Raw genomic sequence first — 26,619 nt, 5'->3', positions numbered from 1 at the left:
TGGACAAACCATTCTGCTGTCTTTGCATCCAAATGGAATTAGTCTTTGTTCAAATTTCTATCCTTTCCTTCAATCTTCAGCCTTTAATCTACAACAAGAATTTAACTGTTGTTACATTTTACATGTAATGGCCTAGTGGAGTTATTGCTCGAATATCAATCCAGAGACTCCGGTAATAATCTGGGGCCCACACTCATATTCTGCCAAGGAAGTTGGTGGAATTTGGATTCAATTAAAAATCTGGAATTAAGAGTCTAATAGTTATGTTAGGAAAAACTCATCTGGTTCATTAATGCATTTCAGGGAATGGGACCCCCGAACTTACCTGGTCTGGCAGACAAGGTAATCCTACATTCAACCACATAGAGTCTTAGAGATGTACAGCATGGAAACTTCAGTTCAACTTGTCCATGCCAACCAGATATCCTAAACTCATCTACAACATCCTTGTAAATCGTTTCTGCACCCTTTTAAGTTTAATACCATTGTTCCTTTAGCAGGGAGACCAGGTTGAACACAATAATCCAAAAGTGGCCTGACCAATGTCCTGTACAGCTGCAACAGGACATCCCAACTCTTGTAGTCCATGCACTGATGAATAAAGTTAAGAATCAGACAACACCAGGCATCCTAGCCTGCAGCGTATGCGATAGACAGCGTTGGCTGACTTAGACACTTCACACTCACATACACACACATATACACTCACAAGCCCCCACTCCAGACAGACAGACAGACAGACAGACACACACACACACAAAGACCCACATGCACACACATATGTTTGTGGGGTGAATTTGTACTTGCAGAGGTACATTGTACTTGGCTCAAAAAACTGCATGAATCCATATAAGACTCCGTTAACTCACTTTTACCTGCAAATCTTCCTTCCCACCCTCCTCTCTGACCCATCATCTTTATCCTCACCTCCATCCACCTATTGCATTCTCAGCTACCTTCTCCCTGGACCCACCCCCACTCCCCCCCTCCCATTTATCTCTCCACCCCTGAGGCTCCCAACCTCATTCCTGATGAAGGGCGTTTTCCTGAAACGTTGATTTTCCTGCTCCTCAGATGCTGCCTGACCTGCTGTACTTTTCTAGCACCACTCTAATCTTGACTCTAATCTCCAGCATCTGCAGAAACCACTTCTGCCCAATCTTAGCACTTGCCAAGCGTTAGAGAAGGTTTTAAATCCTGTAACTAAGCCTGGTTAACCGTGAAGCATGGTTGTGTTGGAAACTTTAGAGATTTCTGACCTTAAGGAGAACTCTCCCCACCGTCCCCCTGCCCATCAGACCCCAGCTTAAGCATTTCCAGCAACTGTCTACCAATTGTGATATCTGGGTCATTTTTCCACATACAGCTTTTCCAGGTGACAGTGTCCCTTTAAGAAGCCTGATCGAGAAATGAGTTTCACAACAAACTGGGAGAAACGAAACTGAAGATAAAGTGTGCCCCAGACACAGAAGCAGTCGGTGAGATGGCCGTCAGTAAACACATCTTATCCCTGACTGAGGATTTAACCTGCTCCATCTGCCTGGCTGTGTTTGTGGAGCCGGTGCAGCTGGAGTGTGAGCACACCTTCTGTAAATGCTGCATCCAGAAATACTGGGAAAAGCAGGGGGACGTGGTGTCCTGCCCCCAATGTCGAATGGTTCTCCCCCGGAGGAGCTACACCAGTAACAGGGTGCTGGCCAGTCTCTGTGAGAAGGCCAGGTTACTGGAGCTGAAGCTGCAAGAGGGTCACTCTGACTGTGAGGGTCAGGGGGAGAGTGTACATCAGCTCTGTGAGGAACACGGGGAGAAGCTGATCCTGTTCTGTGAGGAGGATGAGATTCTGGTCTGTGCCAGTTGTGTGGATGCCCCCCTCCATTCAGATCACAGGTTCCTGCCACTCCAGCAGGCAGTTCAAAAGTACAAGGTAAGGGGGAGAGGGGGTGGGGGGAGCAGAGAGTGTGAGTTACCCGGGTCCAGTCTTCATTGTTTACTAGGTTGTATTTAAGGCAGTTTAAAGTTCCTGCTGAACTTTGTTCAGTTCCTATGTTTCGCAATTGGCTAAATACAGCCTTGCTGTGAGGAATCTGAAAGATAATTTGTCAGTAATGCAGGCACCAATTTGTTCAGGAAATATTTGTCAATGTATTTTGCTAATTCGACAGCACCGTTATACTTTGAAAGTGAAGTTAACAAATACAAAGTATTCTGAAAGAGGCATCGTGGCTTTGAGTGTGTAAATAAAAACAAGTTGCAAGTTCTAGAACAATGTGTGATAAATACCTGCTAATATGTGTAAATCTGCATTCTAAAGCCATTTATAAATGGAAAAGGTACATTTTTAACAGGAATGGAAAAAGTTAATTTTTAATGGGAATGTCCAATCCTATTAAATATCATTCACAGTCCTGTGGTGTATTTTAAACTCACATCACTGCCTCTGAATCCAGACCTTTGGTTTAATAGTGTAGTACGTGGGCGGCATGGTGGCACAGTGGTTAGCACTGCTGCCTCACAGCGCCAGAGACCCGGGCGACTGACTGTGCGGACTTTGCACATTCTCCCCGTGTCTGCGTGGGTTTCCTCCAGGTGCTCCGGTTTCCTCCCACAGTCCAAAAATGTGCAGGTTAGGTGAATTGGCTATGCTAAATTGCCCGCAGTGTTAGGTGCAGGGGTAAATGTAGGGGAATGGGTCTGGGTGGGTGCGCTTTGGCGGGTCAGTGTGGAGACCACTCCCTCCATGACTCCCTCGTCAGGTTCACACCCCCCCAACCAACCCAACTACCACTCCCGGCACCTTCCACTGCAACCACAAGAAATGCATAACTTGCGCCCACACCTCCCCCCTTACTTCCCTCCAAGGCCCCAAGGGATCCTTCCATATCCGCCACAACTTCACCTGCACCTCCACACACGTCATTTTCTGCATCCGCTGCACCCGATGTGACCCCCTCTATTTGGGGAGACAGGCCGCCTACTTGTGGAACGTTTCAGAGAACACCTCTGGGACACCCGGACCAACCAACCCAACCACCCGGTGGCTCAACACTTCAACTCCCCCTCCCACTCCACCAAGGACATGCAGGTCCTTGGACTCCTCCATCGCCAGACCAAAGCAACACGACAGTTGGAGGAAGAGTGGCTCATCTTCCGCCTAGGAACCCTCCAACCACAAGGGATGAACTCGGATTTCTCCAGTTTCCTCATTTCCCCTCCCCCCACCCTATCTCAGTCCCAACCCTCAAACTCAGCACCACCTTCCTAACCTGCAATCTTCTTCCTGACCTCTCCGCCCCCACCCCCACTCCGGCCTATCACCCTCACCTTGACCTCCTTCCACCTATCGCATTTCCAACGCCCCTCCCCCAGTCCCTCCTCCCTACCTTTTATCTTAGCCTGCTGGACACACTTTCCTCATTCGTGAAGAAGGGCTCTTGCCCGAAATGTCGACTCTCCTGCTCCTTGGATGCTGCCTGAACTGCCGCACTTTTCCAGCAACACATTTTCAGCTAGTATGTAACCCAGGCATATATGTTCATCCAACAAAAACAATTGGTGTAAAACCACCCCTGATCTAACTGATTACTTTTCAATCTGCTGCTTCTTAGTAAGAATTACAAACTAGTGCCATGCACTACAGTCCCTGAACTCATGCCCTCGCGGTTTATGACACAACATCAGGCATTTCAATGGAGCATGGTAAAATCTGATTTCTTTCTTAGGACCTGCTGAAAATAGCCTTGGAATCTGTGGAGAAGGAAAAGAAAGGAAAGAATGGATTAAAACAGCAACAGGAGAGGACAATTTCGGAACTGGATGTGAGTACAATTGTCATAATTCTGTGATCCAAGCCAACACTGTCTCAATGATCTTTCTCACTGTCTTAGGAACTCACTCAATCCTTGGAGCATGGCATCTCTGTACAGTTTTCCAAAATCCATCAATTTATTGAAAACAAGGAACAACATTTAATTGAACAGCTGAGGAGACAAAAGAAGGAGGACCTGCAACGAATGGAGAGAAATATGAAAAGATTTGATGAGGATCTAGCGTCACTTGAGAAGAAGATTTCAAACATCAGCGCAGCCACAAAACACCAAGGCAATCTCTCTTTTCTCAAGGTGATCCGTTATAATTAAACCCCAACTGGTGTAGTAGTGAACAGCACTTAGTGATGGGGCTCAGTGCCCATCACAGCAATCCCCAATGTGATTAGGTTAGATTACTTACAGTGTGGAAACAGGCCCTTCGGCCCAACAAGTCCACACCGACCCGTTGAAGCGCAACCCACCCATACCCCTACATTTACCCCTTATCTAACACTATGGGCAATTTAGCATGGCCAATTCACCTGACCTGCACATCTTTAGACTGTGGGAGGAAACCGGAGTACCTGGAGGAAACCCACGCAGACACGGGGAGAACGTGCAAACTCCACACAGACAGTCACCTGAGGCGGGAATTGAACCTGGGTCTCTGGTGCTGTGAAGCAGCAGTGCTAACCACTGTGAGCAGCAGTGCTAACCACTGCAGGATAATCATAGAGAAATGGGTATCATAGAGAATTGAGCTTGTATGTTTCATAGAGAGATCCCACAAGTATCAATGATTTGGATGTGAAAATAAGAGGTATGGTTAGTAACTTGCCGATATCACCAAAATTGGTGCTGTAGTGGACAGCGAAGAAAGTTACCTCTGAGTACTTGGCCCTTGATCAGATGGGCTGAGGAGTGGGAGATGGACTTTAATTTAGATAAATGTGAGGTGCTGTATTTTTGAAAGGCAAATCAGGGCAGGGCTTAGACATTTAATGGTGAGGTCCTGGGGTGTATAGTCAAACAAAGAGACCTGGGTTTGCAGGTTCATAATCCTGTGAAAGTAGAGTTGCATAGTAGACAGGGCAGTGAAGAAGGCGATTGGAACACTTTCCTTTATTGGTCAATGCATTGAGTACAGGAGTTGGGAGATCATTTTGTGGCTGTACAGGACATTGGTTAGGCCACTTTTGGAATTGGGCCACTTTAGGCCACTGTGTTCAATTCTTGTTTCCCTGCTGTAGCAAAGATGTTGTGAAACTTGAAAGGGTTAAGAAAAGATTTACAAAGGTGTTGCCAGGGTTGGAGGGTTTGGGCTATAGGGAGAGGCTAAATCGACTCGGGTTATTTTCCCCGGAGTGTCAGGGACGGATTGGTGACCTTAGAGGTTTATAAAATCATTAGGAGCAATGGTTATGGTGAATCGACAAGGTCTTTTTCCCAGGGTGGTGGAGTCCAAAATGAGAGGGCATAGGTTTCAGGTGGGAGGGGAAAGATCTAAAAGGGACCTTTTTTTCATACAGAGGGTGGTGTGTGTATGGATTGAGTTGTCAGAGGAAATGGTGGATGCTGGTACAATAACAAGAGTTAAATGTATCTTGATGGGTACATAAATAGGAAGGTTCAGAGGGATATGGGCCAAATGCCGACAAATGGGACTTCATTAATTTAGAATATCTGGTCAGCATGGATGAGTTGGACAGCAGGGCCTGTTTCTGTGCTGTACATCTCTATGAGACTAATTACCTTACCCTGCTGCAGTTTGATGGAGCCAGAGTAAAGGAATGGGAGAGAAGAGATGGACTGTATCTGAATCAGGAAAGACCAAAAGACTTGTGTGTAACATTGAGGCAGCATTCAGAATGGGGTAAAAGACAGAAGGCCCAGGTGAAATCCAGACACGAGAGACAAACTAGAGAACAGAAACTTATCAAATGGTTCCAAATACACACCATACAACACACATGCACACATACCACACAGAGATACACATATACCACACAGACAAACATACACAGACATAGAGACACCAAGGCACCACACACATCATACACACACACACACACACACACACACAGACATAAACATATCACACACACTCACCACACATATTGCATGCATGGATGCACACAAACACACACCACATACATACACACATACCACATAAACACACACAACTGTATGTATGAATACATCACACACACACACACACACCATATACACACATACCACACATGCACACTGGTCAATTGCACACATATTGCATACACTCCAAACGAGAACTCAGCTCACACAAACACACACCAAACATGCACACACACATTCCCAAACCTGCACTCCACACACACACACACACACACACACACACACACACACACACACACACACACACACACACACACACACACACACACACACACCAAACCTGCACTCATCTCACACACACTCTACAGGCACACATACATATGCACATCGCCCGCACACACACAAACACACACCAAACATGTACTCATGCAAACACACATATCCATACACTACCAAAAGCACGCATACACACTGTTGAACCTAGGACAGACAATACATGAATGTCTTCAGAATGCAAAAAGGATACAGAGGCATGAGAGAAGGTGCCAAAAATATTAATAAGAGTAAAACCAGAGCCAAGCGGTTCTGTTTAACAGGAAACACCGAAATGACTGGGGCTCTTTGTCCTTCGAGAACAGACCTCCCAGCAGTGAAAGAGATCTTTCAAAAGATATCAGTATTTGATTACAGTTGGACTATAGCCTGGTGTAGTGTGATTTCTAACATAGTACTTGATTGGATTGTTTATTTGTGTTTCCACTTGTTGGAGAGACTAAAACCCAGAGAAGTACCACAGCGTGAGACAGTCAGTAACACACTCAGGAAGGAGAAACCTCATTCTCCGAGGGGAGGTTATAACCTAGTACATGGAGCAGCAGGCTGACACGTGTGGATACGACATGGAGGTGCCGGTGTTGGACTGGGGAGGACAAAGTCAGAAGCCACACCACACCAGGTTATAGTCCAACCGATTGATTTGAAATCACAAGTGATTGAAACACTTCTGCTTCTTCTGGCAACTTCACCTGATGAAGGAGCTGCGCTTTGAAAGTTTGTGATTTCAAATAAAACTGTTGGACTATAACTTGGGACTGCGTGACTTCTGGGAAGTGTTGAACCATTTGAGGAGAAGCCGGATGAACGCAAATGTCAATGGAATAGAAGGTTGTGCTGATAGTGTCCTTGTAGATGAAGAGATGGGGGTGTGGTTTGAGTAGAGCATTAACCCCAAACATAAACCAACTCTTTCCTGCCTGTGTGTGTGTGGCTTGAAACTGGTGCTGGGAAAAGAAAAGTTGGGCAGCATATCAACATGATATACTGGTTGGGGAGTTGGAGAGAGCATAGAATATAGAACATTACAGCACAGTACAGGTCCTACAGCCTTTGATGTTGCGCTGACTTGTGGAACCAATCTGAAGTCCACTCAATGGAGTGAAAGCCTCTCTCTGCTGTTAAAGTGTTATGAGGCAAAAAGTGTGGTGCTGGAAAAGCATGGCTGGTCAGGCAGCACCCAAGGAGCTGGACAGTAACACCTCGATGAAGAGGCGGTCCTGATGAAGGGCTCCTACCTGAAACGTTGATTTTGCTGCTCCTTGGATGCTGCCTGACCTGCTATGTCTTACCAGCACCACTCTCATCTTGCCCCAATGAAGGGTTCATGCTCGAAACATCTGACTCTCCTGCTCCTCGGGCGCTGCCTGACCAGTTGCGCTTCTTCAGTGCCACACTTTCCGAGTCTGATTTCCAGCATCTGCGGTCCTCACACACTCCCTGTTGCAGGGCTATGTCATTTAGTTTGGCTGGCTTCCAAGGAACTTTGGGCATGAACTCCCCTGCACTAAAACCACCGGTCTAACTGTCAGTGGTAACAAGGAGAAAGGAAAGGTAGCTGGTGTGGGAACATGTTCCACTGATTCAGTAAGAGCAGGATTGGTCTTGGGACAGATCTGATCTGACAATGTAAAGAGAGTTTATTCTCCATCCTGTTTTCGATCATAGAGCGCCCAATGCGTGTGCCAAGTGGAAGGTTTTATTCCAGTTTAAAACTCATTCCCATAAGAGGCATGCAAAAACAGTAAAGAAAACTTGCATTTGAAGCTGAACAATGCTGATTTCAGAATCTGAAACTCGATGTGTATCTTGACCCGTCCACTGCGTCAGGAATAAAAAAGCAGTGAAGTTAATCCCCAGTGTCAGGAAACTCTGCAACAAAGCAAAACTGGGGCGAGTTGAACATGTCACTTTGGAGAAAAGGAGGGAGTGTTGACTTTGAGTGACAGAAATGATATGAGCTCAGACACCCAGCTCCCCTGCATCAATGCAGTATGGGCAGGAATGGAGGGGTGTGTATATGTGAGGTTGGCTGCCCTGTGTCTCATAATTGCCTCACCTCCAAAACAGTGCTGAACAAATGCAATGAGCTGAAGGATGGTATTAGGCAAGGAACCAATCAGCTGATACAGGAAAGGGGAGCACTGTCTTCGAAATGGGCTGACCCTCATCATAAGCAGCTTGCAAGCTCATCATGCTGCAACTACACAAAACGCTGGTGCGGCCACACTTGGAATATCGTGTACAGTTCTGGTCGCCCCATTACAGGAAGGATGTGGAAGCATTGGAAAAGGTGCAAGAGGAGATTTACCAGGATGTTGCCTGGTCTGGGGGGAAGGTCTTATGAGGAAAGGCTGGGTCTGTTCTCATTGGCAAGAAGAAGGCTAAGGGGGGATTTGATAGAGACATATAAGATCAGAGGGTTACATAGGGTAGGCAGTGAAAGACTTTTACCTGGGATGGTGACGTCAGCTTGTACGAGGGGGCATAACTACAAATTGAGGGGTGATAGATTTAAGACAGATGTCAGAGGCAGGTTCTTTACGCAGAGAGTGGTAAGGGCGTGGAATGCCCTACCTGCTAATGTCGTCAACTCAGCCACATTAGGGAGATTTAAACAGTCCTTAGGTAAGCACATGGATGACGATGGGATAGTGTAGGGGGGACGAGCTGAGAATAGATCACAGGTTGGCGCAACATCGAGGGCCGAAGGGCCTGTTCTGTGCTGTATTGTTCTATGTTCTATGAGAGTCTATTCAGGCAGAATTAGGGGATGAGGATGGAAATACAAACTCCAATGTAAATTGTCAGATTGTAAGTGTGGAACTGCCATGGGGAAGTTGCGATCCAATAATAGTGTTGAGCAAATGCAATGAGCTGAAGGATGGTATTAGGCAAGGAGCCAATCAGCTGATGCAGGAAAGGGGAGCGCTGTCTTCTAAATGGGCTGACCCTCATCATAAGCAGCTTGCAAGCTCATCATCCAACTATTTCCCAAGGATGACTCAGCCTCCCTCCATTGCAGGTTCCAACTTGGCTTCTGAGGTTTCTCAGCGTCTCACCCCTGCCAAGGACAGTGACATGCTGGGGGTTCAGCCCCTAAAGTCAACTCCATTCAGACCCTTTGAATAACGGAGGTAGTCTGATGGGGCGGGGCATCACAATGAGCCTAATCCCATTCACATTTTATGTGTACACAGCCGCATGTGTTGCCTTAAAGTGTCCAGCAGCTGGTAGCCTGGATGCTGCCTCACTGTCAGGGGCCTGCTGAGATTGGGTAAATTATCACTCGAGGCTACACAGACCTGGGCAGGCCCGGAGTTACTGGGAAAGCAGCAGCAAGGCATTGTTGAACAGCAGCAGAGGGAAATGTGTTGAATGCATTCGGGTGTGGGGAGGGACATTAACTGCCGTGGTATCACATTACACTGGAACTTGTCAGTGAGAATGTCCATCCAGGTCCTTTCACATTTGATGGGGCAATCGAAATAGTACCGCATGTTTATTAATGTTTCTGATTCTCTGTCCTGCAGGAAGTGAAGAGATTGAGAGAAAAGTGAGTGTCTCATTTAAACCCATGCATAGCTTTGCTCACAGGTCGCAGTCAGCATTGAGTGATTAAACCAATCTCATTCAAACAGATACTTGGTCAAAGAGGACAAAGTGAAAAGTGCCCAGAGGCATGAAGGTGAAGAAGAAGGCAGTGAGGTCCAGGATTGCAAGGGAGATGAACCAGAAGAGAGCCTTGCGTTTTCGAGAAGGAAATACAAAGGATTCCGAGGCCCGTTACTCTACACAGTGTGGAAGCAAATGAGACAGGTCATCTCTCCGGGTAAGAAACCCCACAGCTTTGTGTCTGCTTTCTAGAGAGGTTCCTGCACTCTCTACCTCTCTCCATTTCTCCTGAGTGTGCTGCCTCATGCTGGGTTCGATTCACTGGCGCAGGGGTCTCACTAAAGATGCAGTTTGAAACATGGGGCCTGAGATTGAGAGATTGAGCACGAAGTGAGCGGAACATGAGCTTAGTTGATTTTCAGACTTTCCATGGGGACTCACTTCCAGATCAGACTGGGAGCCCTCACTGATGCTCTCTCTCTCTCTCTCTCTCTCTCTCTACATATATAAATCCAGGTCTTAGTGCACATTGATCAGAGTGGGACATGTAATATCAGTTAATTGTCCATATTGGTGTCTGGGAATACATCCAATGGTACACTACACTTAATCTGTAATCATTGTACTATTATTTACGAAATATGGAAATCACTCTCAATCTATTACCTTTCACAAGTTATCTTTGAGACATTGGTATTGAAATACCTTCCACGATCATCTGAGGTCCTTGTGGCATAGGGACACCCCACAGTGCTGTTATAAAGGGAGTTCTCGTAGTTTGACACAGTGACACTAAAGGAATAGAGTCATAGTGATATACAGCACAGAAAAAGGCCCTTCAATACAATTCGCCCATGCTGACCAGATATCCTAAATTAATCGCGTCCCAATTGCCAGCATTTGGCCCATATTCCTCTAAACCCTTCTTATTCATGTAGCCATCCAGATGCCTTTTAAATGTTGCAAATGTACCAGCCTCCACCACTTCCTCTGGCAGCTCATTCCATATACGTACCACCCTCTGCGTGAAAAAAATGTCCCTTAGGTTTCTTTTATATCTTTCCCCTCTCATCCTAAACCTATGCCCTCAAGTTTTGGACTCCCCTACACCTGGTAAAAGACCTTGTCTGTTTACCCAAGCCATGCCCTTCATGATTTTATAAACCTCTATAAGGTCACCCCATAGCCTCTGACACTCCAGGGAAAACAGCCCCAGCCTATTCAGCCTCTCCCTTTAGTCCAGAGTTTCCAACCCTGGCAACATCCTTTTCTGAACCCTTTCAGGTTTCAAAATGTCCTTCCTGGATCAAGGAGACCAGAATTGCACATGTTATTCCAAAAGTGGCTGAACCAATGTCCTGTACAGCTGCAACATGACCTATACTCCTATACTCAATGGTCTGACCAATAAAGGAACACCTTCTTCACTACCCTACCTACCTGCAACTCCACTTTCAAGGAACTGTGAAGCTGCACTCCAAGGTCTCTTTGTTCTGCAATTCTGCCCTTATTGCAGCACCTCACATTTATCTAAATTAAACTCTACCAGCCACTCCTTAGCCCATTGGCCCATCTGATCAAGATCCCGTTGTAGTTAGAGGTAACCATCTTCGTTGTATATTAGACTTCTAATTTTGGTGTCGTCTGCAACCTTACCAACTATACTTCCAATGTTCACATCCTAATCATTTATATAAATGACAAAAAGCAGTGGACCCAGCATCGATCCTTAAAGCACACCACTGGTCAAAGGCCTCCCAGTCTGGAAACCAACCCTCCATCACCATCAACACTACATTTCATTTCCCATGTTTAACCTGAAGCCATGAGACCTCATGGGGTCCGGACTCAATGTTGAGGACTCCCAAGCCAACTCGTTCCTGACTATATCCCACTGCGTCATCACTTCTGCTGGGACTGTCCTGCTGGTGGGACAGGACATACCCAGGGATGGCAATGGTGGCGACTGGGTTAATTTCCGTCAAGACGTGATTCCGAAAGTATGACTCTGTCAGGCTGTTGCTTGACTAGTCTGTGAGACAGCTCTCCAAATGCTGGCACGAGCCCTTAGATGCCAGCGAGGAGGACTTTGTGGGGTCAACACGGCTGTTTTCGCCATCATCATTTCCAGTGCCCAAGCTGATGCCAGATGGTCCATTGGATTCCACTTCTTTGATAATTTGTTGAGACTTTATTGAGATTGATACAATTGATTAGCTTGCACATGAACTCAGAGTCGACCACACTGCTGTAGGTCTGGAGTCAGACCAGGTGACTTCAGCAGCTAGATCAGACCTCCCGGTGATTATCTCGCTCTCTATTACATGCACTTTTCATTGTTTTGTCTTTGTTGACTACACAATTAAATATGGGAATTTATCTAACTGTGCACTTCATCCATTCTGCAGAGATTACAGATTGATTGTTGATTCCAGTTATAAAGCTATCTGATATTAAACTGTGTCCATTCATCCTCCTCTGTCTAAAATATTTGACACTTTTGTTTTAATTCCCCACAGTTCCGGCCTCGCTGACTCTAAACCCAAACACAGCACATCCGGAGCTCACCCTCTCGGAAGATCTCACCAGTGTGTGGTTTGGCGGCAGTGGGTTAATCTTTTTTGATTTTCAGGAGAGATTTGACAGAGCTCCATGTGTCCTGGGGGCACAGGGATTCACATCAGGGGAACACTACTGGGAGGTGGAGGTAGGGGAGAAGGCTGACTGGGGAGTGGGTGTGACTACAGAGTCTGCAAATAGGAAGGGACGGCTTACACTTCGTCCTGAAGGTGGTTACTGGGTTCTGTGGCTGACAAATGGGAATCAATATGAAGTCACAGAAAGCTCACGAATCCCCCTGACTCTGAGAGTGAAGCCCAGCACCGTCGGAGTTTACCTGGATTATGAGGGAGGACAGGTGACCTTTTACAATGCTGATAGTATGTCCATTCTCTACACATTCATTGACACATTCACCGAAAAACTCTTTCCCTTTTTCTATCCTGGATCAAACAACAAGGATAACAATTGTGCACCACTTAAACTGGCTAAGTTTTGGACCATACATTCCTAAATGGAAGTATCAGAATACAGAGAGAGAATCTCCACTGGTGGGGGGGATATTGCCTGTCCGACAAAGTAACTGTCAGATTTTTAAACAATTCATTCCCAGGATGAGGGTGATGCTGGTGAGGCCAGGATATATTGCCCATCTCTAATTGCCCAGAGGGCAGTTAAGAAGCGATCACAGTGCTGTGGGCCTGGAGTCACATGTAAGGCAGCTTCCTTTCCCAAGGGAATTTAATGAACCCGATGGGTTTTTCCAACAATCGACAATCGCCTTATTTCCAGATTTTCCCTTGATATATTGAGTTTAAGTTCTGCCATCTGAGGATTCAAACCCGGGTGCCCAGAACATGACTTGGCCCTTGAGTTAGAGGTCCACCAATAACACCACTCGGCCGTCGCCTTCCCTTTGGGGTGGGAAACAGCTTCGAGAAAGGGCCCTGGCAGCCTTTGATGTGGGTAAGGGTGTCGGCTGATGAATAGCGCGTATTCCTTGCTCTGAGCTCATGGGCTGTGGTCATTGACCGGGAGATGTGTTCCCCCCGTGCAAGATGAAGACGTCCCTCAGTGTGACTTCCTGGCCCCTTGCAACAGCTGTCAAACCTAGAAGCCTCTGGTCCGTCCTCTGCTCTGGAGCCCGTGTTACAAATTCCAGCGGGGAAGCTCGCTGTCAGAAATCTGGAATAAGGGCCCTTGGTTAGCGACTGTAATATGATTAAAACCCCTGGAATCTTTCCTGTAACTCTTGTGTCTCCTTGGCCTCACTTGACTGATCCATGTTTACTCGAGAAATTACTACTTTCACTCATTCCTCAGACATTGATGACCTCTGTCTACGGATAACCCCTACAGTTACCTTTGCAGACATTTGGTCACTTTCTGATCCAAACTTATTCCCTGCCTATTTTTTTATTAATCTATTTTCCCTGTTCAGCGATGTTATTATGCACCTCTGCAGCAGGTGGGTCTTGAACCTGGGCCTCCAGGCCCAGGAGGAGGAACACTACCACTGAGCCCATGAAGTCCCCTTCTTCTACTTACTAAACAGGGCATTCATGTAACTTTGGCAGAAAATCATACAATGCTCCAGCTAGGGTTGGCTTAATACGACATCTTTAGGAATGACTGTCAGCTTACATGAGTCATTTCAGGTATAAGGCCTCAGTTTCCTTCTTGAGACTTGTAATTCTCAGGCATACTCATACCACACTCTCAGCAATATTTGTACTTGAACTCATAGTTGCAGTTAGAACTACAAGTTGGTCTGGTGTACTCAGTCAGCGTTCCTTTCTCTGCATCCACGTTGTGTGTCCCTATAGATCGCATGGACTTTCCCTGCAATTGTCACTAATCTGCACAAAGATGTCTCCCCTCCAATGTGGATGAATCCATTGTGACAGGAGGGGGGGGGTGTCCAGAAGAATCAGTGAAATGGAATTGAGTAAATTGTTTGGCTAACAATGGGTCTCTGGGTCTGTTCTTTGGCTCTTAAATAAAGTGGCTTGTGACGTTGTTGTTGCGTTAGTTTCAATTTTCCAAGATTCCCTAGAATTGTAGATGGTTCCATTCGATTGGAAAGTAGTGAATGGAACTCCTTTCTTCAAACCTGGAGGGTAATTGAAAGCAGGAAACTACAGCACAGTCCGTTCGTGTTTGGCATAAGAAAAGAATTATTAGAAGTTTTTATAAGAAGTGTTATGGCAGGGTACTCCGAGAAATTCAAGACTACGGGGCCAATGGAGTTTTGAAGGGAAAGTTATGCTAAATCAACTTATTGGAGTTTTTGATGAAATAACATACTTGGTTAAAGAGGAACTTTCCACTTGTCGGTTTTAATGTAATTTCAGGCATCCAACCCTTTGTTTCACATCTTACTTAGTCCCAAATCTCAACTGAAGTTACTGGGCATGATTCTTGTGAATAAAAGAAGTCACTTGTCCTGTCTGTTGTCATTCTGATAACTTCAGTCAGAGTTTAAATGTATACTCTAGAATTCTCCAAAACATCATTAGTTGTAAAGCAGCAATGAAACAGTGAGCAGAGTGAATGGAACATTCTGTTATATCTTACAGAAGTCTACAGCATAGAAACAGGCCCTTCGGCCCAACTTGACGATGGATCCAGTTTTCACAATTAGACTACTCGCATTTGCTTGCATTTATACTCATCCAGTCCTCCTTCTAAAAAGATAAATGAGTCCACTCCTTTCTGAGGACGACCAAGTTGTCACTCACACTGAGAATACACCTTGCCAACTACTGTTCAATTCAATCCCTCAATACCTCATATTGCAACACTCCTTTGCTGTGCCTCAGTATGTTGTCTGACAGCAATGATTGCAATAACTGGTGACTTGTGCTTGTTTTACTCCAAAGTATTGCATAATGCATGCAAGTGAGCATGTGAGTTAGCCATCAATAGCCTTACATGTCATCACATTACTTTGAGAAGGGCAGGCATCGGAAAATCCTCTCTGTTGTAAAATGTATGAAATCATCACACACACCCCCTCACCTGACTGTGAGAGGTGAACTATGAAGGAACTGTCACTGTTTACTGCTTGCATTACACATTCTTCTGATGGTTGAAATGCTTCACATTGTTTCATTGCTGGAATACAATTCATTTGTATAGGAGTAAGAAAACATGGAAACAGTTCACGTGAATACCTGTATGTAGTTACAAAAGTGTTGTATTTACGAATATTTAAACACCTGTGCCACTGGTATGCTCTCAGTATGATTTTATCTTTCTCTCTCTCTCTCTCCCTGTACATAGAGGTGCAAGCCCACAGCTGGGATGGAGAGATCCTGCTGTGAGCAACACCCTGGTGACTTTCAACATTTGGGTGTTCCTCCTGGGCACCTTCCAGTCATGCTGGCCCAGGCCAGCTGAGAGTGTTCTCCCTTTCCTCCTCCTGACTTGCTGCTAGCATTAGAGTCACCGGTGGGAGGGGATGGAGTTGTGAAAGAGGGAAGGTAGAGGGCCCCAGGCGCCTTTAGTGGCACGGTGGCTCAGTGGTTAGCACTGCTGCCTCACAGCAGCAGGGACCTGGATTCAACTCCCCCCTTGGGCTACTATCTGGGATTTGCACATTCTCCATGATTAAAGCTGACACTGCTGCTTATCAATCTGAGTCCTAGCTCCCCAACATTTGCTTTCAAGACCTCATTCTCATTCCTAGCTGAATCATTGACACCAACGTGGGCCCTGACTGCTGTACTTCTGAACAGTCTTTCTGTATTGGCAGGAACCTACCATCTAAATGTGGGGGAGACTCTACGCCACTGACACAGATCAGAATCTCATCCACCTGCAAGATGAGCACATAGAGTCATACAGTACCAAAACAGATCCTTTGGCCCACTGTGTCTATACAAACCAACAAACACCCATATGACACTAAATTCACTTCCCTGCACTTGGTCTGTATATTTCTATACCCTGGTATTTTAAGTATTCATCCAGATGGTCTTTAAGTATTGTGAGAGTACTTACCTCCATCATTCTCTCAGGCAGTACGGTCCATATTTCTACCAACATCCGGGGGAAACAAAATAATTCTTCTTCAGATCTCCTCTAACCCATTTACCCCCCACCTTAAACATCTGCCCTCTGGTCTTTGACATGTCTGCCATGGGATAAAGGTTCTCGTTATCTACTGTCTATGTTTTTCATAATTTTGTATACCTCAGTAAGACCCCACCTTCAGCCTTCTCTGCTCCAAGGAAAACAAACCCAGTCAATCCTGTCTCTCCTCCGAACTGAGACTTTTCATCGCTGGCAACATTGTGGTGAATGTCTACTGTAGACAGCCTTGACCTTGTCACCAGGGAAACAACATACCATCCTGGTGTCAAGTCTGTAGTCACAGAAATGCCTGCCGGCTCCCTTAAATTGCATTACCGTCTAGTGTTTCCTTAATCCTCCACTCCTGTACAGTAGAGCTAGCCAAGTGCTCAAATGGGACTGTATTTGGATGAGGAACATGATGTCTAGTTAGTATGCAGGACCTCCTGCACTATCTACCTGTTTCGATCAGTCTGCCCGGTGTCTCCCCCATTCCCTTTCAGTGTCACTAAGTTTGGGGTCCAGTGCTATCCTGGTAGACCTCAACCACAGTGACTCAAGCTCTGAAACCCAAAGCTGCTAATGACATTTCCTGCACACGTAGGTGTCTCGATTATTGGTAGCATCTATGATTTCCCACACAAATTCCTGAGATCTGAGCTGCCCCACAATACCTTAGCTGACTTCACTTACATTATTTTACTTTCACTTCAAAGCTGTGGGCTCTCAACTTCTGTGTTTACTTGTCGTGTGATTCATCAAAGGAGCTTGCAGAGCATCACACATGTGTAGGGAGAATTAGAAATAGGTTTTCTTGTCACATGTACTCAAGTGCAAAAGTACATGAGAAAAGTGTACAATGTCACCACACACATGTCATCTTCTGTACAAAGTACTGAGTTACAAATGTTGGGTACAAAAATGCCTCATCACCAGAACTTTCCAACAAGGTGTGTCCTGTTGGTCTGCGCTACTGCACGATGCCCTCGGAGCAGCTGTTTTGGGGGGGTGGGGGTGTGGCTGAGGGTTGAGACTGACACATCTTCTTCTGGAATGTGCCTTTACAAAAGAAGTCTGGAGAAAGATGCAGTGGGTTTTGTCCAAGTTCGTTCCGTGCAGCTCTGAGATGCAGGATTCCATGCTCTACGGTCTGTACCCCGGGAAGCACACCGAGACAAACATCAACTGCCCCTGGAGAACCAACAATTCAGTCAAAGACGCTCTTTGGTCTGTCCGAAAACCAAATGATCTTTCAGAGTGTTACAGACCGGCATATTCCAAGGTCCACGACTACACGCTGAGGGATGAATTAAAGCTTAGGGCAGCTGATGCTAAGGTGCAGTGGGGAAAGACCACTGCCTGAGGCCTTCCTGCTGAAGGTAACTGGGTATCTGTTCAGTTTTTGGACCCTCTGATGCTTCAATGCATGCAAATATAGCCTGGTATGGGTAAATTATATCATTTATATAAATGATTTGGATGCGAGCATATGAGGTACAGTTAGTAAGTTTGCAGATGATACCAAAATTGGAGGTGTAGTGGACAACGAAGAAGGTTACCTCAGATTACAACAGGATCTTGACCAATTGGCCAATGGGCTGAGAAGTGGCAGATGGAGTTTAATTCAGATATTTGCGAGGTGCTGCAGTTTGGGAAAGCAAATCTTAGCAGGACTTACACACTTCATGGTCAGGTCCAAGGGAATGTTGCTGAACAAAGAGACCTTGGAGTGCAGGTTCATAGCTCCTTGAAAGTGGAATTGCAGGTCGATAGGATAGTGAAGAAGGCGTTTGGTATGCTTTCCTTTATTGGTTAGAGTATTGAGTACAGGAGTTGGGAAGTCATGTTGTAGCTGTACAGGACATTGGTTAGGCTGCTGTTGGAATATTGCGTGCAATTCTGGTCTCCTTCCTATCGGAAAGATGTTGTTTATGGGCGGCACGGTGGCACAGTGGTTAGCACTGCTGCCTCACAGCGCCTGAAGACCCGGGTTCAATTCCCGACTCAGGCGACTGACTGTGTGGAGTTTGCACGTTCTCCCCGTGTCTGCGTGGGTTTCCTCCGGGTGCTCCGGTTTCCTCCCACAGTCCAAAGATGTGCGGGTCAGGTGAATTGGCCATGCTAAATTGCCCGTAGTGTTAGGTAAGGGGTAATGTAGGGGTATGGGTGGGTTTCGCTTCGGCGGGTCGGTGTGGACTTGTTGGGCTGAAGGGCCTGTTTCCACACTGTAAGTCTAAAATAAAAAAAAAACTTGAAAGGGTTCAGAAAAGATTTACAAGGATCTTGCCAGGGTTGGAGGTTTTGAGCTACAGGGAGAAGCTGAACAGTCTGGGGCTGTTTTCCCTGGAGCGTTGGAGGCTGAGGGGTGACCTTATAGAGGTTTACAAAATTATGAGGGGCATGGACAGGATAAATAGACAAAGTTTCTTTACTGGGGTGGGGGAGTCCAGAACTAGAGGGCATAGGTTTAGGGTGAGGGTGGGAAAGATATAAAAGAGACCTAAGAGACGATGTTTTCACACAGAGAGTGGTACGTGTATGGAATGCGCTGCCAGAGGAAGTGGTGGAGGCTGGTACAATTGCAACATTTAAAAGGCATCTGGATGGGTAGATGAATAGGAAGGGTTTGGAGGAATATGGGTCCAGTGCTGGCAGGTGGGCTAGATTGGGTTGGGATATCTGGTCGGCATGGACGGGTTGGACCGAAGGGCCTGTTTCCATGCTGTACATCCGTATGACTTTATGACTCTAAGAGATGTACAGCCTCTGTCTTGCTTGGATAGAATTAAATTCCAATGTTTGTTTCTTTGACGTACTATTGTACAGATCCAAACTACATTTGTGACTGTGTGTGAAATATATATATACATAGAGAGAGAAAGATAAAAATATTTTTATGAATAAAGCATATTTTTAAAATTTAAAAACGAAACAAATCTTAGCTGCAAAAGCGAGAAATAAAGAAAAAAACATCTAAAGGTTCTACATTACTGTTCTTTATTGTATAAATTAAGTGAATTAAAATTAAAAGATAAATGATACAGTCCCTTTCTCGCCTGGACTCGCTCCAAGCTGATCGCCATCTGCGACATTGGCCCTCAGCTATTCCAAGCTGAAAATGTGTTGGTGGAAAAGCGCAGCAGGTCAGGCAGCCTCCAAGGAGCAGGAGAATCGACGTTTCGGGCCAGAGCCCTTCATCAGGATTACCTCAGCTATTCCAATGCTGTCACTGCTGGTTTTCTCCACAATTTAAGTTTAAAAAATCAAACTAAAAAAAAAGTAAACATAGAGAGAAGAACGAGAAAAGGGAGAAGTAGAGGTAAGGGCCGAGCCCCCGGGCTGAGGTAATGAGGGGAGGTCCTGGGAGTAGAATTGTTCCATGCATGGCCATCGCAGATATAAACACCTTGGGACAAACTTGCTCCCATTTTTAAAAAGAAAACTCCCAGAGAGGGAAATTCCACTCTTCACTTCTGCCTGTCCAGGGGCCAGACTGGTCTGTGTCTGATTTCTCTCACAGACACACAGACACACAGACACACACACACACACACACACAGAATGGAGAACAGAAACCTAACAACTGAGAGAAGCCAGATCGCCGTGTGTGGTGCAAAATAAACTGGAAGAAACGAAACTGAATGTGGAGCACAGACTGACAGACAGAACTGCACCTAAGATGGCCGCCAGTAAACTGATCTCAACAGCCAGCAAGGATTTAACCTGCTCCCTCTGCCTGGCTCTGTTTGTGGAGCCGGTGAGGCTGGACTGTTATCACAACTTCTGTACATCCTGCATCGAGAAGTGTTGGGGGCATCGCTGCCAGGTGGTATCCTGCCCCCAATGCTGGGTGGTTCCCTCCAGGAGAGCTTACACCAAGAACGGGGCGCTGGCCAGTCTCTGCCAGTCAGCTCGACAACTGAACCAGGAGCTGGGCGAGGAGCGAGGGGAAAAGGTGAACCAGGGCAGGGAGAGGGGCCCATCCCTCCGCCAGGAACATGGCAAGAAGCTGGCGCTATTCTGTGAGGACGGTGAGATTCTGGTCTGTGTCAGTTGTGTAGATTCTCCCCTCCATTCAGATCACAGGTTCCTGGCTTTGGAGAGGACTGTTCAAACGCACAGGGTAAGGGACAGAGTGCACTAACCTGGTCTCATTGTTTATTGGACTGGAAAAGACAGTGTGGGTAAAGACAAATGGTTTCTATGAGTTGGGGGTTCTCAAATTAGGGGGCACAGTCTGAGATTTAGGGCCGGGGAGATGTTAGAAAGGACTTCTGCACACAGAGGGTGGTTTAAGTTTGAAACTCTCTTCCTGGTGGCTCAGTGGTTGGCACTGCTGCCTCACAGCGCCAGAGACCCAGATTCAATTCTCGCCTTGCGTATCTGGATGGAGTTTGCCCGTTCTGTGTGGGTTTCCGGCAGGCACTTCAGTTTGCTCCCACAGTCCAAAGATATGCAGTTGAAGTGAATTCGCTGTACTAAATTGCCCATAGTGTGCAGGGATGTGCAGACTAAGTGGATTGGCCACGGGAACTGCGGGGATAGAGTGGGATGCTCTTTGGAGTGCTTGTGCAGACTCGATGGGCTAAATGGACTCTATCCTCATTGCCCTGTAACAATGTGTTACAAATGGCAGTTGTTAATTTTAGTTCTGAGATAGAGATTTTTTTATTAAGCAAAGGTACTGTGGAGTATGGGCCAAAGGCAGGTATATGGAGTTAGGCAAAAGATCAGGCATGATGTCATTGAATGGTGGAACAGGCTTAAGGGACTGAAAAACTTACTCCTGTTCTTAACTAAATTCATCATTATTAAATTTCAAAGAGGCCCTTGTGACATAGTTATAGTGACCCACCTTTGTGACAGGAAAGATTGACAGTTAGTTAACATCTCTGAACAGGTTGATGAGAAAAAATATCTCTGTTTGAAATAAATGAATGGATTTCTTTCAGCCTTGCTCATTTTTAATCTGATAGTAATATTTGATAGTCAGAACTCTGAGGGAATTTGTTGATTGTGTCACTGTGATGAAATCTAATGTGTTACAGGCAATATTTAAATTCACATTACCTTGATGCAACTTCACGTTAGAGCGTGCTTCAATACAGACTGGGTTCATCGCTGCAGGTTGGGGAACCAACTGTGTTTGACCATAAGTCCATAAGAAATAGGAACATGAGTAGACCATTTGGCCCCTTGACCCTGGTCCACTATGGGATAGAATCACAGCTGGTCTGACACTCCTCACTCTATCACTCATGATTCTTCTACTGATCAAGTATCTCCCTCAGTTTTGAATATACCCAACAACTCTGTCCCACAGGTCTCTGTGGCAAGGAGTTCCAAAGACTCTCAATCCTCTGAGAGAAGAGATTCCTCTTTATCTCAGACAGACATTGACGCCCCTTAGTTCTGAGATGATGCCCTCTGGTGCTAGACTCTCCCAGGAGGAGAAATATCCTCTCAGCATTTATCCTGTCAAGCCCCTCGTGTCCCCATACATTTCAATGAGGTCACCTCTCATTCGTCTAAACACCAGTGAGTTGATTCCCAACCTATTTAGCCTTTGCTCAAAAGACAATCCCTCCATGGAGATCATCCTAGTGAATCTTCTCTGAACTGCCTCCAATGAAATAATGTCCTTCCTGAAATAAGGGGAGAAAGTGAGGACTGCATATGCTAGAGATCACAGTCCTGAGTGTGGTGCTGAAAAAGTACAGCAGGTCAGGCAGCATCTGAGGAGCAGGACCTTTGACACTTCAGGCATAAGCCCTTCATTTGCAATGAGGCTTGTTGGCTGGGGGAGCTGAGAGATAAATGGGAGGGGTGGTGGGGCTGTATCTACCTACTGCATTCCCAGCCACCTTCCCCCAGCCCTAGCTCCCCCCATCCCCCACCTAATTTATCTCCCAGCCCCCCCGGCCCCACAAGCCTCATTCCTGATGAAGGGCTTATGCCCGAAACATCAATTCTCCTGCTCATCGGATGCTGCCTGACCTGCTGTGCTTTTCCAGCACCACGCTCTCGACTCTGAAATGAAGGGAACAAAACTGCTCACAGTCGTCCAGGTGTGGACTTACCTGCACCTTGTACAGTTGCAGCAAGACTTCCTAACCTGATATTTCAACCCCTTTGAAATGAGGGCCAATGTTCCATTTGACTTCCTGATTACTTGCTGCACACGTGTATTCACTTCCTTTATTTTGTACACAAAGTTTGTGTTGCAGTTGTCTCCATTTAAACAGGACACTTTTATTTTGTTCCTCCTTCCAAAATGATATTCCAGATGTAGACCCAATTTACTCAGGCTTTGAAAGGTTACCCTTTTTTATCCCAGTTTGGAGAATCTTTTATGTACTGTCTCCAATAGGAAATGTTTAATTTGGTTTGGAGATTAAAACTGCACAGAATATTCATGCTGTGGTGAACCAAAGCCCTGTACAATTATAGCACGCTCCCTTTACTCTTGGACATGGTATTGCAATCCATTTGCAGTAAAGGCCCATATGCCATGATTTTCTAGTTGCTCTGAACTTTCTGCACTCCTTGTATCCCCTTCTCTGAGACCAGTTAGAACCAAACCCTTACCCATGGGTTGCTTCACCACAATCCAATCATTTTAAAATCTTGTAATGATCTGGCGATATCCACTTGAACCCTGTCAATCTTGATGCAGTATCTTAAAACGCATGAGCTAGTACACCTTGGAATGGTTTGGAGAAAGCGAGGACTGCAGATGCTGGAGATCAGAGCTGAAAGATGTGTTGTTGGAAAAGCGCAGCAGGTCAGGCAGCATCCAAGGAGCAAGAGAATCGACGTTTCGGGCATAAGCTCTTCATCAGGAAGGGCTTGGAATGGTTAGCCATCTTCCAAACTCTACCAGAGTCCGGCTATGTATCACAAATATAATCTGTTTTTGTAAATGATATTCAAGACTCCAAACAGAAGGTCCACGCCTTCATCCCGATGCATTTTTCCAGCTCACAAAATATTTTCTTTGCTTTCTGGTAGGAAGCAATAATGCTAAGGCCATACTTTATTTTCTCTTTGGTATCAACATAATGTGTCGTCTTATCCATTTCATTCTTCCATTGGATATATGGTGCAGACTGCTATAACATTGGAGTGTAATTTTCCATCTTCCTAATATCCAGCTTTTGGCTTTAGCTCACCCCTACGTACTGATTTGATTTGATTTATTGTAGTCACATGCACCTAAGCAACAAATCTTGTGCCAATTTCAGAAGATCATCACTGCTGGAAAACAGAAATTGCTGAAAGTACTCCACTGCCGATACAGAACAACCTCGATTATCCAAACGAGACAGGCGGGGAGCATTTTGTTCGGGTAACTAAGAGTGCGGATAACAGATTGTTCGGATAATGGATAGCATTTTTACGCGGCCTTGAGATCTTGTTCAGATAATCCGAAATGCGGATGATTGATATTCAGATAATCGAGCATTTTCAAAACGTGCTTACATTTCAAACAAAATGGATTTAATTTCTTCAGTAGCTGCTTGGGGCACACTCATAAAAGGAGCTGACACAAGAGGACAGTTTTGATCAGTCCACGGCACACTGGTTTCTATAACAGATGATGAGTGCCTTGTCCAGCAGATTCCACCAAGGTCCTCAATTCCTTGGTTTGCCTCAAGCATGGTTCCATTTCAGAACATCCCTGCCCTTTTCTTTCAGCGGAGTCACCTCTCGATTTGGTTGATTCGGTTTCAGTGGCACAGTGTGAGCCCAGCACTTCTGGGATTTCACTGACTGAACCTTGTTTCAGCTCTCAAGCCTTATTTTCTAAAGCCCTTTTCATTTTACTGACATTTTTAAAAATGCTTTTTTTAATTTCAAAAATATACATTATTCATAAAATTATTTGGATCTCGATACAATTGGTCACGCCATTCTTGTGCACACATTACATTGCTTTACATACAGACATCGAAACTTATTTTTCCTATATGCAGGTCTGTACATTTACTATCCAGCCCTTCTGCTCAGGCATCAGCGGAGCTCAAATGATTGAGTGGGCCCCCTGTTCTTCTTTAGACAGGCAGATGTTACACGGTGGTCTTTCCCCACCGGACCTTGGCGACAGTTGCCCCAAGCGTCCCTCAACACGTAGTTCTGGACCTTGGAATGTGCCAGTCTGCAACACTCAGTCGGGGTCAACTCCTTCAGCTGGAAAATCAACAGGTGAAGCCCAGAGAGCGTCCTTCACTGAGTTGATGACATTTTTTTAAAATGCACGTTTTCCTTTTGTCTTTTACGACCAGTCTTACTCATCCCTCCCCTTGGCAGTGCTTCAACATGCAAACAAGAACCAACCCACCTTATGGTCACACTGGTGTGAGCTTGGCATCAGGCCACAGGATGTTTCGAGTCTCCTTACTTGAAAGGGAAATGTTTTCTCTCCACTGTTAGTGCTTTCATCTGAACCCCTTCCCACATTTAACGCAGTGAAAGTGACCTTCAAAAGTCAGCAACATTCTGATTAGGAGAAAGTGAGGACTGCAGATGCTGGAGATCAGAGCTGAAAATGTGTTGCTGGAAAAGTGCAGCAGGTCAGGCAGCATCCAAGGAGCAGGAGAATCGATGTTTCGGGCATGAGCCCTTCTTCAGGCTCATGCCCGAAACGTCGATTCTCCTGCTCCTTGGATGCTGCCTGACCTGCTGCGCTTTTCCAGCAACACATTTTCAGCAACATTCTGATTAGCTCTGGAGAGGGGGAAACTGGGGGCAGATCAAGTGGTTCTGATCAGATGAAATGAATTATCAAGCTGCAGCGCTTTATGTTATGAACTGACGACAATGCCCAATTTGTTACAGTTCCTCACGGGATACCCAAAGTTTTCACACTTATGGGTGCTGAGGGAGGCATGGAGGCTCAGTGGTTAACACTGTTGCCTCGCAGCACCAGGGACCCCGGTTTAATCCCCCTCTCGGGTGACTGTGTTGAATTTGTACGTTCTCCCTATGTCTATGTGTGTTTTCTCCAGGTGCTCTGGTTTCCTCCAACAGCCTGAAGATGTGCAGCTTTGATGGATTGCCTATAGTGTTCGGGGATGTGCAGGCTAGGTGAGTGAGCTGTGAGAAACTCAGGGTTGCAGGGATAGGGTAGGTCTGGGTGAGATGCTTGTTAACGTGGGCTCAATGAGCCTAATATCTTCCTTCCACGCTGTAGGGATTCCATAATTGGCTTCCTTTCTTTGTTCACACCCCACTTCCAATCCCTGATTGATCACTGCAAGGTGAATTTTATTCCTTTCCTAGTGGATCCCTTTGTCCTTTATGTTTTAAAGTAGCCAGTTAACCAGGTTTGCTTAAATCAACAAAAGAGTGAATTTATTCATTACTGAAGATGAAAAGAAATGGCAACACAACATATCACCACACAGAGTAGAAAGAAGGATTGAATCCATACCTCATGTGAAATAAATGGAATGTATTAGTTGTGAAGACATGGTAGCAATTATTGGATAGTACCAGATCTTTCAATTTTGTAATTGAGCAGTTGCTTTTGAGATTCTTGAATTTGATTTGGTTTCATGTGAGGGGGGAAAAATTTGAAAGGTACTGAAGGGCATCTTTTTCACACAGAGGTTGGTGCATGTATGGAATGAACTGCCAGAAGAAGTGGAAGCTGCTACAGTTACAACACCTAAAAGGCATCTGGATAATTATATGAACAAGAAGGGTTTAGAGGGATATGGGCCAAAGACTGGAAAATGGGACTAGATTAAATTTAAGACATCTGGTTGACATGGACGAGTTGGACCGAAGGATCTGTTTCTGTGCTGTTCAGCTCCATGACTCATTGTACCAAGATGTAGCGAAAACTTTTGTTTTGCATGTAGCATAGACAGATCATATCATACAACGTGCATTCGGATAATAGAACAGAGCAAAATGTACAATGTTTCAGCTGCAGAGAACATGCACAAAGACTGAGATCAGAATTTAAATTTTTGAAAGTTGGTTGAACTTCTGTCGCTTTGATTCCTTTTGACAGTCGCAGAATTCCAACATCCAGTGTGAGAGAGAGTCCTTCCCTTTGTTTTAGCTGCAACAGAGGGTTGCTAAAATGGCAGTTCTCCCTGATGTGACTCTCCCTCTAATCCACACACTG

At 45.6% G+C, this 26,619-nt stretch overlaps 2 protein-coding genes across 2 annotated transcripts in view; both read left to right on the top strand.

The window, feature by feature from the left end:
* Nucleotides 1–1,483: 1,483 nt before the first annotated feature.
* Nucleotides 1,484–26,619, top strand: part of LOC132832625 (uncharacterized) — a 58,420-nt gene continuing 33,284 nt past the window's right edge. Inside the window, exons 1-6 of the mRNA XM_060850708.1 lie at nt 1,484–1,924; nt 3,720–3,815; nt 9,764–9,786; nt 9,872–10,062; nt 12,365–12,784; nt 20,189–20,512. Of these exons, the coding sequence (XP_060706691.1) occupies nt 1,484–1,924; nt 3,720–3,815; nt 9,764–9,786; nt 9,872–10,062; nt 12,365–12,784; nt 20,189–20,512 (1,495 nt within the window). The remainder of the gene's footprint in view (nt 1,925–3,719; nt 3,816–9,763; nt 9,787–9,871; nt 10,063–12,364; nt 12,785–20,188; nt 20,513–26,619) is intronic.
* LOC132832684 (zinc-binding protein A33-like) lies at nt 1,713–13,732 on the top strand. Its single transcript, XM_060850777.1, has 5 exons — nt 1,713–1,924; nt 3,720–4,118; nt 9,764–9,786; nt 9,872–10,062; nt 12,365–13,732. The coding sequence occupies exons 2-5, from the start codon at nt 4,011–4,013 to the stop codon at nt 12,916–12,918; spliced, it is 876 nt and encodes a 291-aa protein (XP_060706760.1). The 5' UTR covers nt 1,713–1,924; nt 3,720–4,010; the 3' UTR covers nt 12,919–13,732.

Source organism: Hemiscyllium ocellatum, chromosome 35 (genome assembly GCF_020745735.1).
Source record: "Hemiscyllium ocellatum isolate sHemOce1 chromosome 35, sHemOce1.pat.X.cur, whole genome shotgun sequence".
Lineage (NCBI taxonomy): Eukaryota > Metazoa > Chordata > Chondrichthyes > Orectolobiformes > Hemiscylliidae > Hemiscyllium > Hemiscyllium ocellatum.
This window is presented reverse-complemented; position numbering and strand designations above follow the sequence as displayed.

Coding starts and splice junctions, on each gene's coding strand:
- LOC132832684 (XM_060850777.1), top strand. CDS start 4,011: ATGGAGAGAAATATGAAAAGATTTGATGAGGATCTAGCGTCACTTGAG. Junction 4,119..9,763: donor GCAATCTCTCTTTTCTCAAG/GTGATCCGTTAT, acceptor TCTGTCCTGCAG/GAAGTGAAGAGATTGAGAGA. Junction 10,063..12,364: donor GAGACAGGTCATCTCTCCGG/GTAAGAAACCCC, acceptor AATTCCCCACAG/TTCCGGCCTCGCTGACTCTA.